Source organism: Phalangium opilio, unplaced genomic scaffold, assembly GCF_054372755.1.
Source record: "Phalangium opilio isolate 3A_F unplaced genomic scaffold, DU_Popi_V2 ptg000002l_1, whole genome shotgun sequence".
Taxonomy (NCBI): domain Eukaryota; kingdom Metazoa; phylum Arthropoda; class Arachnida; order Opiliones; family Phalangiidae; genus Phalangium; species Phalangium opilio.
The window spans coordinates 12,085,346-12,099,264 of NW_028324144.1; the positions used below are offsets into that span (position 1 = coordinate 12,085,346).

The 13,919-nt window shown below is 36.8% G+C and overlaps 2 protein-coding genes and 1 long non-coding RNA gene across 3 annotated transcripts; 2 read left to right on the forward strand and 1 right to left on the reverse strand.

Annotated features, from left to right (window-relative positions):
- Nucleotides 1–1,651: 1,651 nt before the first annotated feature.
- Nucleotides 1,652–3,498, forward strand: LOC149719811 (zinc finger MYM-type protein 1-like). Its single transcript, XM_089861825.1, has 2 exons — nt 1,652–1,897; nt 2,107–3,498. The coding sequence occupies exons 1-2, from the start codon at nt 1,652–1,654 to the stop codon at nt 3,496–3,498; spliced, it is 1,638 nt and encodes a 545-aa protein (XP_089717951.1).
- Nucleotides 3,499–3,605: 107 nt separating this feature from the next.
- LOC149719812 (zinc finger MYM-type protein 1-like) lies at nt 3,606–4,499 on the forward strand. The gene has a single exon (XM_089861851.1). It carries the CDS (start codon nt 3,606–3,608, stop codon nt 4,497–4,499), a length of 894 nt encoding a protein of 297 aa, XP_089717977.1.
- A 461-nt stretch (nt 4,500–4,960) lies between these two features.
- LOC149719813 (uncharacterized) lies at nt 4,961–6,803 on the reverse strand. Its single transcript, XR_016376079.1, has 3 exons — nt 6,558–6,803; nt 5,353–5,635; nt 4,961–5,278 (listed from the first exon to the last, which is right to left on the reverse strand). It is a non-coding gene; the product is annotated as an uncharacterized LOC149719813 (long non-coding RNA).
- Nucleotides 6,804–13,919: the final 7,116 nt, after the last annotated feature.

A 13,919-nucleotide genomic window follows, 5' to 3' on the forward strand; every position in this document is an offset into this window, starting at 1 on the left:
TAATTTCTGAGTTATTCGATGGAGTGGACCACCAAAAATCCCATGCTTTTTCTATGGGACGCTAAGCCTAAAATCTGTGAATTATTTCTTTAACATTACGGGACGGTGTGGGTTCTTATCTAGAAGGGCCTACCGGCCCTCTAGAATTAAGTTCTTATAATAACTTTAAAATAGTTTGCCCAGATTTAGCCCCCCCCCCAAATTTCAAACCCTAGCGACGCTACTGCATTATGGGGTTTTCTGTCGGAAGTTTGGTACCGTCCGAAACGACACGTTAGCTACCAGGCGTTCTTAGAATTCAGCAGCAGCTGTATCCGCGTACTCTATATACCAACTAACAGACGCAAAGTGAGAGACGGTCAGTCAAACTCAACCGGCGTATTCTTTAATTACTATCGTGAGGTTTGCGAAGTTTCAGATTTTAGGAACGATTTAACAGTGGGACTTATACAGTTACTGTCTAGTCTTTTTCGAGATACCCTTTTAAGAAGTACAAAGGCGTAGCGCGAAGTAGCGATAACGTGCAAAGAGTGAAGTTGTGTGTATATTCCTTAAAGGAATACTCAGTAATAGATTTTTTCTATCTTAATTGAAAGAGCTTAAAAAAATCATCACTTGCAAACGTGATTCCATCCACAATATTATTGAAGATATGAACAAATAAGTTTGGGTAATGGCGTGTAATGGACACTACACGTTAGGCTTTCTCGCAAAACACTGAGAGAACCCATTTTCTTATATGATAAAAAATTAAGGTTAAGCAATGTTTAACTTCTAAGTATCTCTATATTTCAAGAGATGCTAAAAAGATGGTTTTCGTCATTTTGTTTGGTAAAGTCTTCGATTCCCGTGGGAATACCGTATAAGTGGAAAACTGTGTGCTAGAGATAAATTGAGACCGCGTTGCGAATTCGACACGTTTCCGAAGACTATACCTCAGTAGCGTCGCTAGGGTTTGAAATTTGGGGGGGCTAAATCTGGGCAAACTAGTTATTATAAGAACTTAATAGAAACAATTGCATAATGGGTTCATTGGATAATGTGTAGACCAGGGCCGGATTAAGGGGGGGGGCCAGGGGGGCACTGGCCCCCGGGCGCAAGGCTTGTTGGGGGCGCATTGAGTTCAAGCTAGGGCTTCCTAAATTTTGCATAGAGTTAAATTTTTGAATTTCAATTTCCTCAGTTTATTATTAAAATAAATTATGTTCCTCTCGTGTTCCGTCAGAATTTTGGAGGTATGTGGGAGAGGGGCCCTGTAAATACGAAAACTGGAGCCTATTAAGAATGATAGTGAGGGCGAAAATATCGAGTTATAACTTATAGCAGAGGATTTCAGCCATTCTCTTCAGCACAACAGAGAGAGAAAAAAATCAAAAACCACGATGATCTCGGCTTTGCGCCGAGGCAGGCGCGTATGACATACAGTAAACCTTGCCGTTTAAGTTACCTTCCCTCTTTGACTCCCCTAAGAGAGGAGAGAGAGTCAGCTAACGCTTACATCGTTATACGAATACGATTGTTGATTGGAGGGCGTAAGACCCCGTGACTATGTTTCAAAACCCTCTATCCATATTTTTCGAGTGCAGGTGCAGTGCGGTAGCACCCAAAGAAATAAGACTGTTTCAATATTTTTAAATTTTTTCATTTAAAAATGAGTGAATTCGGAAAGAAATCAAGTGGTGCGCAAAATAGGAAAAGACTTTTGGAGAAAACAAAACGGGAAAAAGACCTTTTAACTAAAGTTTCAAAAATAGACAACTTTTTCATCGGGAAGCAAAAAAATTGTGAGCTTGCCCAAGTTGCCCAGCTTGAAGAAAAAGGGACTCCGACTGAAGCAACCGAGTGCGAAAAAAATGAAGGAGCTCCAAGGGATGGCGAAATATTATTGCCGTTAATGGTAAAGGATTATTTGAGATATCATACTTTTAGAGACAAGATTTTAAATTGGATCTATTATTTGTACTACTGACCAAGCTGCCAAGAGTAAGAGGCAACTAGTTTAATGACGTCATGACGGTCACGTCAGTGCCCTTATCTCTTACCGCTGCTTTTCGCTTGGTAATATTATATTTTAATTCCGGATTTGTGATTTGCGTAACATAATAGGATGCACAAGAAGAATGTGAAGAACCACATCCTCTTCTCGCTTGTTGTTCAAAATCAACAAAAACGATATTCAATTCCAATTCCGAAGAAAAACCACCTGAACATATAGAAACCTTACACCAATCCAAAAAGCTGCCCGATTCTTGTCTTAATATAAACACATTTGGAAATGATCCAGCTCTTTGGGAAATGAATTCGGAAACTCAAAAGTTGCTTTTGGCCAATCCTGTAAAACAAAATGTTGATGATATCGATTTTGGCAGAACAGAACGAAAATTTGGAGAAAAAATCAGATATTTATCGAAAAACATTTTCGAGAGAGATCTAGTCAATGGTGAAAAAATCAAAAGAGAATGGCTATTATACTCGAAAACTGCAAATGCTTTGTATTGTTTTCCATGTCTTTTATTTGCGACAGATACGAACCCTAATTGTGTAAAGTCTCCGTTTGTCACTCTGAAAGACGGATTTACCAACTGGAAAAAACAGTTTGAGAAAGTTGAATCGCACGAAAAGAGTGCTAGTCATTTATCGAGTCAATATAAATTAATTTTACGAGTTAATAGCGTAAACTCTGAGACGGCGATTGACATGCATTTAAAAAAACAATTTGAAACCGAAATTGATTATTGGAGAAATGTTTTACGAAGAGTTGTCGCGACTATTAAGTTTTTAGCCACAAAAGGCCTAGCTTTTCGAGGACAAAATGAAATCATTGGATCAAAATCCAACGGAAACTATCTGGGTTTATTAGAACTTATAGGAGAGTTTGATCCGTTTTTAGCCAAACACCTATCTGATAGGGGAAATTTAGGTCGTGGTCATGTTTCTTATTTGTCTTCTACCATTTGCAATGAATTTATAGAACTGATGGCCAAGAGAGTACAAGAAGTAATCGTAAATGAAATTAAGTCCGCGAAATATTTTTCTATAAGCGTAGACTCCACTCCTGATATCTCAAAGATAGATCAACTAACGTTGATATTTCGATATGTTCTTCCCAATGGCGACCCAGTAGAGAGATTTTTCAAATTCCTCCCTTCAGTTGGACACAAAAGCGCAGAAATGCGAGATGCAATCATTTTAGATTTAGAAGCGCAAGGAACGGACATCAAAAACTGTAGAGGTCAGTCATATGACAATGCTCGGAATATGTCAGGTGCGTATGCCGGGCTTCAAGCATTGATTCGAGAGAAAGCTCCATTTGCCGACTACATTCCATGCGCTGCACACTCTTTGAATCTGGTTGGAACATGCGCCGCTGACTGTACCACCATATCTACAGATTTTTTCATGTTTCTTCAGGCCATTTTCGTGTTTTTTTCCTCCTCAACTCACCGATGGGAAGTTCTATCTAGTCATTTAAAGAAAAAAAAGAAACTAAAACCATAAAATCACTTTCGGACACAAGGTGGTCAGCCAGAGAAGACGCGTGCAATTCACTATCGTGTGGATATGGTGAAATTAAGGAAGCATTACTTGAAATAGCAAAGGACACAATGCAAAAATCGGCCACACTTCATGAAGCTAAATCTCTTCTAGAAAAAATGTGTACCTTGGAAATCGCCTTTATGATCGTATTTTGGACTCCTGTCTTAAATCGAATAAATTCAACTAGCAAAACTCTTCAAGAAGAAAAAATAGAGTTATCAACTGTAACATGTCTGTATAACTCCTTGATGGTGTACATAAGTTCATTGCGGGATGAGTTTGATCGCTTTCAAGCCGAAGCCGAAGCTTTGTGTGGAAAAAGCATATACAAATGGGAAATAAGTAGGACGAAAACACGAAAAAGAGCAGTTGATGAAGGTAAAGCTCTGGAAGTTGTATTAACTGGGAAAGACAAAATGAAAATCCAGACATTTCTAGTCATAATTGATACATTCAAGAATGAACTTTCTAAAAGGGCTAATGCCTATCATTCCCTGCAAAGTCGTTTCAAGGTATTGCTTAAAGCGCCTATGCTCACTAACGACGAAATTGAAGGCGGTTCCACATTGCTTGCAGAGTATTATTCTAGCGATATTGAGCCCGACATTTACCACGAGTTACTACAGTTAAAAGGATTACTTCCTGCTTTCGGTTTGAAGACTGATAATATTACAGCTAAGCAAATTTTAAAGCTATTATTAGAGAAACAGTTAAGTAGTTCCTTTCCCAATGTCGAAATTGCTTTAAGGATTTATTTATGCCTTCCCTGCTCTAACTGTTCGGGAGAAAGATCTTTCTCAACACTGAAGAGAGTAAAAAACTACTTGCGTTCTACAATCGATCAGGAAATACTTAATTCTCTATCTATACTTTCTATAGAGTCAGATATTTTAAATAGCCTTAGTTGGGAGGAAACTATTAACAAATTTTCTGTATCGAAAGCGCGAAAACGTAATTTTTAATAAATTGCATTTCATTTTATAATAAACAACAATTGAGGTTCCTATTTTCCTGGCTTAGGGGTGGGCGCACATTATCTCAGACCCCGGGCGCAAAACGGCTTAATCCGGCCCTGGTGTAGACCTTTAAAACTACGTAATTTTGTGTCAACGTCAAATTATTCCAATTTTAAAGATATACAGCCCGTAATTGATAAAACGGAACCGATTATGAAGGATTTTCACTCGTCTTAAGTTTATTTTTAGTTTTGGTTAGCTTTTAGTCCACACTATTGGGACTCCCTTCGAAAGAACATGAGACATTTTACAGGTCTCCATCTGTTCTTTTCTTCAAAATTGTACTGTTTGATATTGAAATTCATCTCTGCAGAGATCAAAATTAACGAATCTATCATTATAATTTTTTATATATTGCTACAGAATTTTAGGATGCTAACAGCAATTTTTTGGTAGGGTTTACGGATTTTTGGGGGGGCTAACTTTGGAATTGGGGGCTATAGCCCCCCCCCAAAAAGGCCTAGCGACGCCACTGCTATACCTTCCTCAGGGAATAGCTATTTAGCTAAATCAATTCCTGCAGATTTCTATATGAGATTTTGTGTTGAACTCACGAACTGGAACCCTCGGTCAAACTGATAGACAATAAATGCTTTATCTCATTTCGTTTGAAGTTTTCTTATTTCGCTTTTATTTCGAAAATAATATATTTTTTGGAAAGAAACAATCTAGAGGATCTCTGTATCCGTTGGTTTCTTATCTTTCGGACCATGTTCAGCCTCGTCCTGTAATACAATGTGGGTATTAGTTTGTACTTCGACGCCGAAGAAGAAGAAGAACAAGTAGAATTAGTGCTTACGGGTTTCGGATATTGTAACATGGCAAGTAAGAAGAAATGGTTAGGGATCAATACGGTAATAGTAATCGTGGTGATGTGTAAAAAATTGAAGAATTCAAATTGGCTCTAACCTTTTATATCTCTGACCTACGGCCGGAACTACACAGCGCTTCACAGTTTTTGTGGCTTAAGTATTTGTAGAAGTATAGGATGAGACTAGAAGTAAAGAGCTCTAGCATTGGTAATAGATACTGGTACTAGTGAACAAATTTGAGGACTTTATGCCGCTTCCATCGCGCCTACACTAGAAAGAAAAAAATTGGTCGAGTTCCAAAAAATTTCCTATCCCCTTCCCCTCATCCTAAAGCCGTGGAACAAGGACGCGGGTGCTTGAATCTAGTTCGGCCGTCTACCACCGCGAGCGTCTCACGTTTTGGAGGGAAAACTCAGAAACCGCTACCAGAGGGCCAACCGTTGGTGTGTTATAAACAATATTCACTTCCGCCAAGTGAAGAATTCGGTTAGCTCGATACTTCTAGTCCCTTATCTTACTTCTGGTATTTGTTAAGGGAAAGGTTAATGGATTAATTAAAGTAAGGTTAGATTTTCATCAGAAGTTAATTACCTGAAGCGTGGTTACATTTCATTAGATATTATATTAATTTAAATAAATTATATATTAATTTAAATAAATTATATATTAATTTAAATAAATTATATATTAATTTAAATAAATTATATACTAATTTAAATAAATTATATATTAATTTAAATAAATTATATATTAATTTAAATAAATTATATATTAATTTAAATAAATTATATATTAATTTAAATAAATTATAACAATATGTCGACTTTGTGTTGAGAACTTTGTGGTTTGCATTATGGAGCATCTTGTTTGGTTTTCCTTCTATCGAAAAGAATTCTAAGAAATGCGATAAATCTATCCGAATTCTTACCCGGAGGATTTCGTTTTTACTTTAAAATAAAAATAAAAGAGAAAAATTCTTAAGTTCTACAGTAATAAAGAATTCATTAAATACATTATTCATATAAAGGATGGGCCGAACGATATAACATATCGTTTAAAAACTACAAATAATTTATTTTTCCTTGTACCCATAAAAAATGATTTGAACAAACACGTTATGTATATACACAATTAATTCAATTTCATTATAATATTTGCATATTGATTAATAAAATCGTAAGAGCAGACTTACAAGTGACAGTATATCAACCGAATTTCTTTGTTCAATATGTAGCCGTTACCCGCGATTTTCTCTCGAATAATTAGTACATAATGCTAAACGGGTAGATTTTATAGTAGCATAGTATCAGAAGTGGTATGATACTACAAGTATTGAGCTAACCAAATTCTTCACTCGGCATTAGTGAAAAGACTTGATAAAACACAAACGGTTGGCCCTCTAGTGGCGGTTTCAGAATTTCCCCTCCAAAACGCGAGACGCTCGCGGTGGTAGACGGCCGAACTAGATTCAAGGAGCCGCGCTCGTGTTCGGCCGCTTTAGGTTGAGGGGAAGGGGGTAGGAAATGTTTTTGGAACTCGACCAATTTTTAGCCATATCGTAGTATACGATAGGCTCTTAGTTTGACCCGAGCCGTCGTCGTCGTAGTAGTAGTAGTAGTAGTAGTGGCCGGGGTTGTCGCTTCGTTATCGTCAGATCTTAGCTTAAAAGGAACTTTATATTACCACAACCCACCCATTGGGGTAACTGGGCTCGGTTAGAGATTTAATTTTAATTAAAATTTTTTCAGGTCAGACCCGGGAATCGAACCCGGGACGCTGGCGCAATAGGCAGACATTCTACCAACTGAACCATAGAGACTTGATAGAAACTCCGAGTTTTTTATTATTTATTTTTATCTCTAAAATGTCGGGGTGATGTGGGGTGGGGTACCTCTTAATCTGTGGGGTCGGATACTTTTGAATTTTTATTTGTGGGGTCGGATACTTATGAATTTGTATGTTTTGGGGTTTTTATATTCGTTTTCTTTTTATGTATGTGCTAATTAAATAGATAACGATTTTCCCCGTTTCCTACCGCGCTCCTCATGTGTTTCGTTCTCGTTCGGTAGCTATCGTCATCTATGTTATGTTTGACTGGAACGTTTTGGCGGTGAATTCAAATGTGGGTTTAGATAGAGCTAACATAGTGTTAAATGAGCGTTACGCGTTTGATCATTTTAGTTTTGCTAAAGGTACTTCGAGGGTATAATCACTAAAGTGCGTAATTACTATAACTTAACTTCCTCTTTCAAAAGTTTCTGGGCATAAGTCCTTGTTAGAAATTTATAAGATGCGATAAGTGTGCATCGGCATAAGTCTATGTTGTAAACTCATCGAGGGGATTATCACTAAAACTATCTGTTCTTCGATTCGCCGGAAAATTAGAATTACAGCATAAGTAAATTTATACGGTTATAATTTATTCACTGTTTAGAGTAGGGAATCGAGGGGCTATTCACTCTGATTTTATGCACGGTAAATCATTTGAGCATTGAAAAAGATAGCGCTATTCACTCATTAGGGTAAGGTATAGGGGGATTATCCACTCATTAGGGTAGGGTATAATCAGTTAAGTTTATGCACATTGTCTACCATTTTATAAGAAGATCAAAAACTGTCAGCCCGTCATGGTATTTTTGATGTTTCTCGGGTCAAAATTTTAAAAGATGGCACAGTGTTCAACTTTTAACGCGTTAGTTAATCCATGGCAAACTAGTGAACTAAATAGTAATGAAATCGGTATTTTTCTATGAAGTAGCGTTCATAAAACGAACGCAATTGTGAGTTACTAAACGTAGTCCATAATGTCTAAACGATGGCCTTTACGGAAAAATGCCATTGAACATTTTCGACTCAAAACGCTCCATTGAACCCAATGTACTTCGGTTCTATCATCCAGTTTGGAACACCTTGTGTAGAATTAACCGGCTATTCCATTAGCCATGGAAATGACGAAAATTTCACGTAGTGCTAAAAGGGTCATTTGTCCTTCTTTTTCCCAACGTTTCTACCTTCAGAAAACATCCCCAAGAATCGCTGTAGACGTTAGCTTCCCTTTGAACCCCACCGAGGGAAAAAAACCCGAACAGAGTAGAAGTATGGCCGTTAACACTATTAACTTGTTTCGGGACTAGGCCTCAAGTTTTTTAGATGTAAAAAGGAAATAAAGCGCTTCGGAAAGCTGTCACTAGATGATAGTAATAACGCGTACTGGTTTTGAAATGATGCACATGTTTCATGACAAAATATTTTGACTAATTTTGGTGAAAAAAACTAAGATAAGAATTTTTTAAAATAATCGATGTTTTATGATCATGTCTTCAAAAGTAAAAATTTTAATATCTATTACTTCTGACAATTCATTTTCTACACTTATCTTTTACACTTTCCCGTCTTTGTCTACAATGATGGTTTTTATTAATATCTGTTACTTCAGTCTTAATATTAATTCAAATTCAGAAACCTTAGGAGAGTAAAAGTATTAGGGAATTGTGCATACATTAGTTAACGCGTTTGAACTAACCAACCATCTATTATAAAACTATCATTCCTGACTCCTTGACTTGACAATGAACGTCCGATCAAACTCAATTTGCTTTCCCGTCATTTCACATGAAAATACAGAGGAAGCTGTACATAGTTATACCACAAAAGATTCCGTACACCTGAGCACCAACACATGTCATATACTTATCAAGTTTAATTACCAGTCATCTGTAATCTGGCTTAATTACCAGTCGTCAGAAATCTAGCTTAATTACCAGTCCTTGGTAATCTAGCTTAACTACCAGTCGTCGGTAATCTGGCTTAATTACCAGTCGTCAGAAATCTAGCTTAATTACCAGTCGTCGGTAATCTAGCTTAACTACCAGTCGTCGGTAATCTAGCTTAATACCAGTCGTCGCTAATCTAGCTTAATTACCAGTCGTCGGTAATCTAGCTTAATTACCAGTCGTCGGTAATCTAGCTTAATTACCAGTCGTCGCTAATCTAGCTTAATTACCAGTCGTCGGTAATCTAGATTAATTACCAGTCGTCGGTAATCTAGCTTAATTACCAGTCGTCGATAATCTAGCTTAATTAACAGTCGTCGGTAATCTAGCATAATTACCAGTCGTCGGTAATCTAGCTTAATTACCAGTCGTCGGTAATCTATCTTATTTACCAGTCGTCGGTAATCTAGCTTAATTACCAGTCGTCGGTAATCTAGCTTAATTACCAGTCGTTGGTAATCTAGCTTAATTACCAGTCGTCGGTAATCTAGCTTAATTGCCAGTCGTCGGTAATCTAGCTTAATTACCAGTCGTCGCTAATCTAGCTTAATTACCAGTCGTCAGTAATCTAGCTTAATTACCAGTCGTCGGTAATCTAGCTTAATTACCAGTCGTCGCTAATCTAGCATAATTACCAGTTGTCGGTAATCTACCTTAATTGCCACTTGCCAGTCGTCGGTAATCTAGCTTATTTTCCAGTCGTCGCTGATCTAACTTAATTAGCAGTCGTCGGTAATCTACCTTAATTACCAGTCGTCGGTAATCTAGCTTAATTACCAGTCGTCGGTAATCTAGCTTAATTACCAGTCGTCGGTAATCTAGCTTAATTACCAGTCGTCGCTGATCTAGCTTAATTACCAGTCGTCGGTAATCTAGCTTAATTACCAGTCGTCGGTAATCTAGCTTAATTTCCAGTCGTCGGTAATCTAGCTTAATTACCAGTCGTCGGTAATCTAGCTTAATTACCAGTCGTTGGTAATCTAGCTTAATTACCAGTCGTCGGTAATCTAGCTTAATTGCCAGTCGTCGGTAATCTAGCTTAATTACCAGTCGTCGCTAATCTAGCTTAATTACCAGTCGTCAGTAATCTAGCTTAATTACCAGTCGTCGGTAATCTAGCTTAATTACCAGTCGTCGCTAATCTAGCATAATTACCAGTTGTCGGTAATCTACCTTAATTGCCACTTGCCAGTCGTCGGTAATCTAGCTTATTTTCCAGTCGTCGCTGATCTAACTTAATTAGCAGTCGTCGGTAATCTACCTTAATTACCAGTCGTCGGTAATCTAGCTTAATTACCAGTCGTCGGTAATCTAGCTTAATTACCAGTCGTCGGTAATCTAGCTTAATTACCAGTCGTCGCTGATCTAGCTTAATTACCAGTCGTCGGTAATCTAGCTTAATTACCAGTCGTCGGTTATAACCATCTTGACATGAAAATCAAATTAAATTTCCGATTAAACCTTTAAATTAATAACGAAATGCCTTAAATTACCCCTATAAAGATAATATTAGCCCTTTAAACTTAAACCTATCCCTTTAAAACAAACTGAAAAGAAATTCACGGTTTCTAAAAATAACTACAATGAAAGAGGAAATAGCCCATCAAAATTGACAGCGAACTTTCTAGAACTATCCTATACCACAGTATCCACAGTGCAAAATGAAACACCTAGCAAAGAAAACTTTTTCCAAGAAACCAGAGAAATACTAGCTTATTTAGACCCCCAAGCAACAAGACCTTGAGTCACTATCCTGGTACCTGGCCCGAGAAACTTCTAGAACATTTTTTTTTAACCCTTTAACTGACCAATCCGTATTTGGTCCCAAAACAAAAAGTTTTGCCCATTCGCTGTTAACATGAATACGCCCGGCTACGTCATAAATATGGTCCACTATTCGCCAAACCAAAGTCAATCAACAAACGTCATTATCCCAGAAATCCTTGCGAGAAACTAGAAGTTATATATACGAAGTCCCTCCTGTCCCATAGTCAGTCGATACCTGAAATGTCTAAACGAGACCCTGTCGGCTCACCCCCAAGAAATCTCTAAACGGACGGAGATTATTTTTTAAATCGAAACCTTTATTTTTATTCGATGTTTTTATTTTTATTCATTTGATACCTTTATTTTTCATCAAGTTGAATCGGAAAATATTTTAACCCCTAGAAGAAGAGAGCGCGCGAACCCTTAAATCGAGAAAGAAGAAAAAAAAAACATAATTAACCCTTAAATCGCGTACTCAGAGAAAAAAAGATCCTGAAGAAAAACCCTGAAATCGAGAAAGAAGAAAAAAAAGATCCTGAACCCCTATAAAGAATATGGAAGAGGAGCTACTTGGCGTAAGAAATTAAAAAAAAACTTGAAACTATTGATTAACTGGCTTGAAACTATTGTTAAAGAACCTGGATTATGGTTGACGGATTGATTCATTTTAAAAAATCTTAACTTTCTATTTTTGAACATCATTTTTTAGTGCATAATTGCACGCTTTTAACCTAACAAACCCCTAAATTTAATTTTTAAAATCTTAAAGGCTGTAGGAGGTAATCCTATTGAGGAGCCATTTCAAAGAGGTTATAAATTGCAAACCTCCCTTAGATGTAAGTTTAATTGTCTTGTTTAATTTCTTTATTTTGACCCCTATAAAAGTGTGTGAACATTTATGAACAAGATTGAATATTATGTTGGATATTAAAAATTGGATTAGAATCTATTTTGACTCTCACTTGACATATACCAACAAACGCGGTCACTTTTGATTCAGAAATTTTATAAGCCCCTCGTTTCCGCTAAAAAGGCCTTAACTCCCCATAACTGACTGCATTCTAACATCTAGTCTAGCGTTTGCGAGGATGAATCATAAGTGAAAATAGGTAGGTGTTTATCTTATACTTTAACCCCTCTAATAAGACGTCGAACACTCCACCTTACCCCCATAAAATCTTAAAGAGCATAAAGAAAAGGCTTATAAATTGGCGCAGTCGGCAGGATACGATACTTCGGAATCTTATCGATATGATGGATTCTGACATGTCTTAAAGAGAGTCAAAGTTGGTTCAATTGTTAAAAAATCCCTATTATTAAAAACCCCTATATTTTGAGAAAATATTGAAAACAATCGAACAATCACCATGAGTCAAATTGACACATCGGATCTTATTATATACGTTTTGATTATTTTGATAATCATATTGTCGTATGACAAAGTAATTCTACCCTTGATAAAATTGTTTTATGTCTTGGTCAGTTGGATCCAAAGAAAAAATTTAGTTACCCCTAATCTTAAAGATGAAATGATATTAAAACTATTACAGCAAAATGCTGAATCTCAACAAATGTTTAAAGAAACGATAGAGACACTCAATAAGAGTTATAGAGATTCATTAGAAACCCATAGAGGTTCCCCTCCCCAATCTTTGAGATCTAACTCAAGTTCGAGTTCGGAATCTGATACCCATCAAATTAATACGAAACGTACCCATATAAATGATATACCAAAATCACCCGAAGAAAATATTATTGATAGGGAAGAAATCCTTAGAAGAATCGAAAGGACTAGAAAAGAGGAAGAGAGGTTAGACCCCATATTTACATCTACCCCTTATAACCAAAAAGAAACAGGAAAGAAAGTATACATCCACTCCAATATTTACGAAGAAAAACGTTCGGAAGACCCCCATGCGACACGAGTAAAAGAATTTTTTAATCCCCCTACTAACGTTACCTTGAGACCAGAGAGAGAGGAACTTTTTCCAAGAAACGACCCTATACTAAGTCAGAATACCTTCCAAGACAAGTTGAAAAGTCCTATATTTCCCGTATATGAGAAAGAACAAGAGATATCAAATATTCCTGATATTACCTTAATTCCTAGAGGAGAAAAATTACCATATTCAACCCAGAGAAATAGAACTTTACCAATTCCTCAATTTACGGCAAGATTTAATGGAGAATCAAACCCTATAGAATTCCTATATAGCGCTTACGAGTATGGGATGATAACAGGCGTAACCCTTCAAGAATTATTGACCCATATACCCCTAGCATTCGAAGGACAAGCAAAGAAATGGTATTGGAAAAATATTAATCATTTTCATACCTGGGATGATTTTGAGAAAAAGTTTAAAGAAAAATATTTGGGAGATAGTTATTCCAAAATAATCAAAAGAAAAATCCAAACAAGAAGGCAAAGACCCAATGAGAGCCCTGAAGATTATGTTCAAGATATGATTAACATATATGATCAATTACCCTCTATTCCCTCTGAGCAAGATCGACTAGATCATATAATTTTTGGATTAATGCCCGAATATGAAGCCCTATTAAATCTGAAAACATGTACCACTGTTGATGAACTTCTAGAGGTAGTGAAGCAACTTCAACCAGTGATGGGAGTTTTACACCCTAGAAATCAAGGAACAAACGAACCCCGAAACCCCTTAACAAACAAATTTTGCAACTATTGCAAGGAATACGGACATTTTGTTTATAACTGCCCAAATAAAAGAAGTAGACCACAAGAAGTAACCTTACCCCTTGAATCGTATCTTCCATCAGCTAGGCCTAAATGCTTTGTATGTAATTCTACGGATCATATGGCTAGAGATTGTCCCCAAAAACAAAACTATCAATCAAGAGAAAGAATAAATGAAGAACAAAATACCACTCCTAAAAGAACGGTTGAGATAACTGTTCCACAACATGAAAACTCAATTAACGTGATACGTAATTTCGTCCCAAGAACTGGAAGTATACCCCTTCAATTACCCAATGGCAAC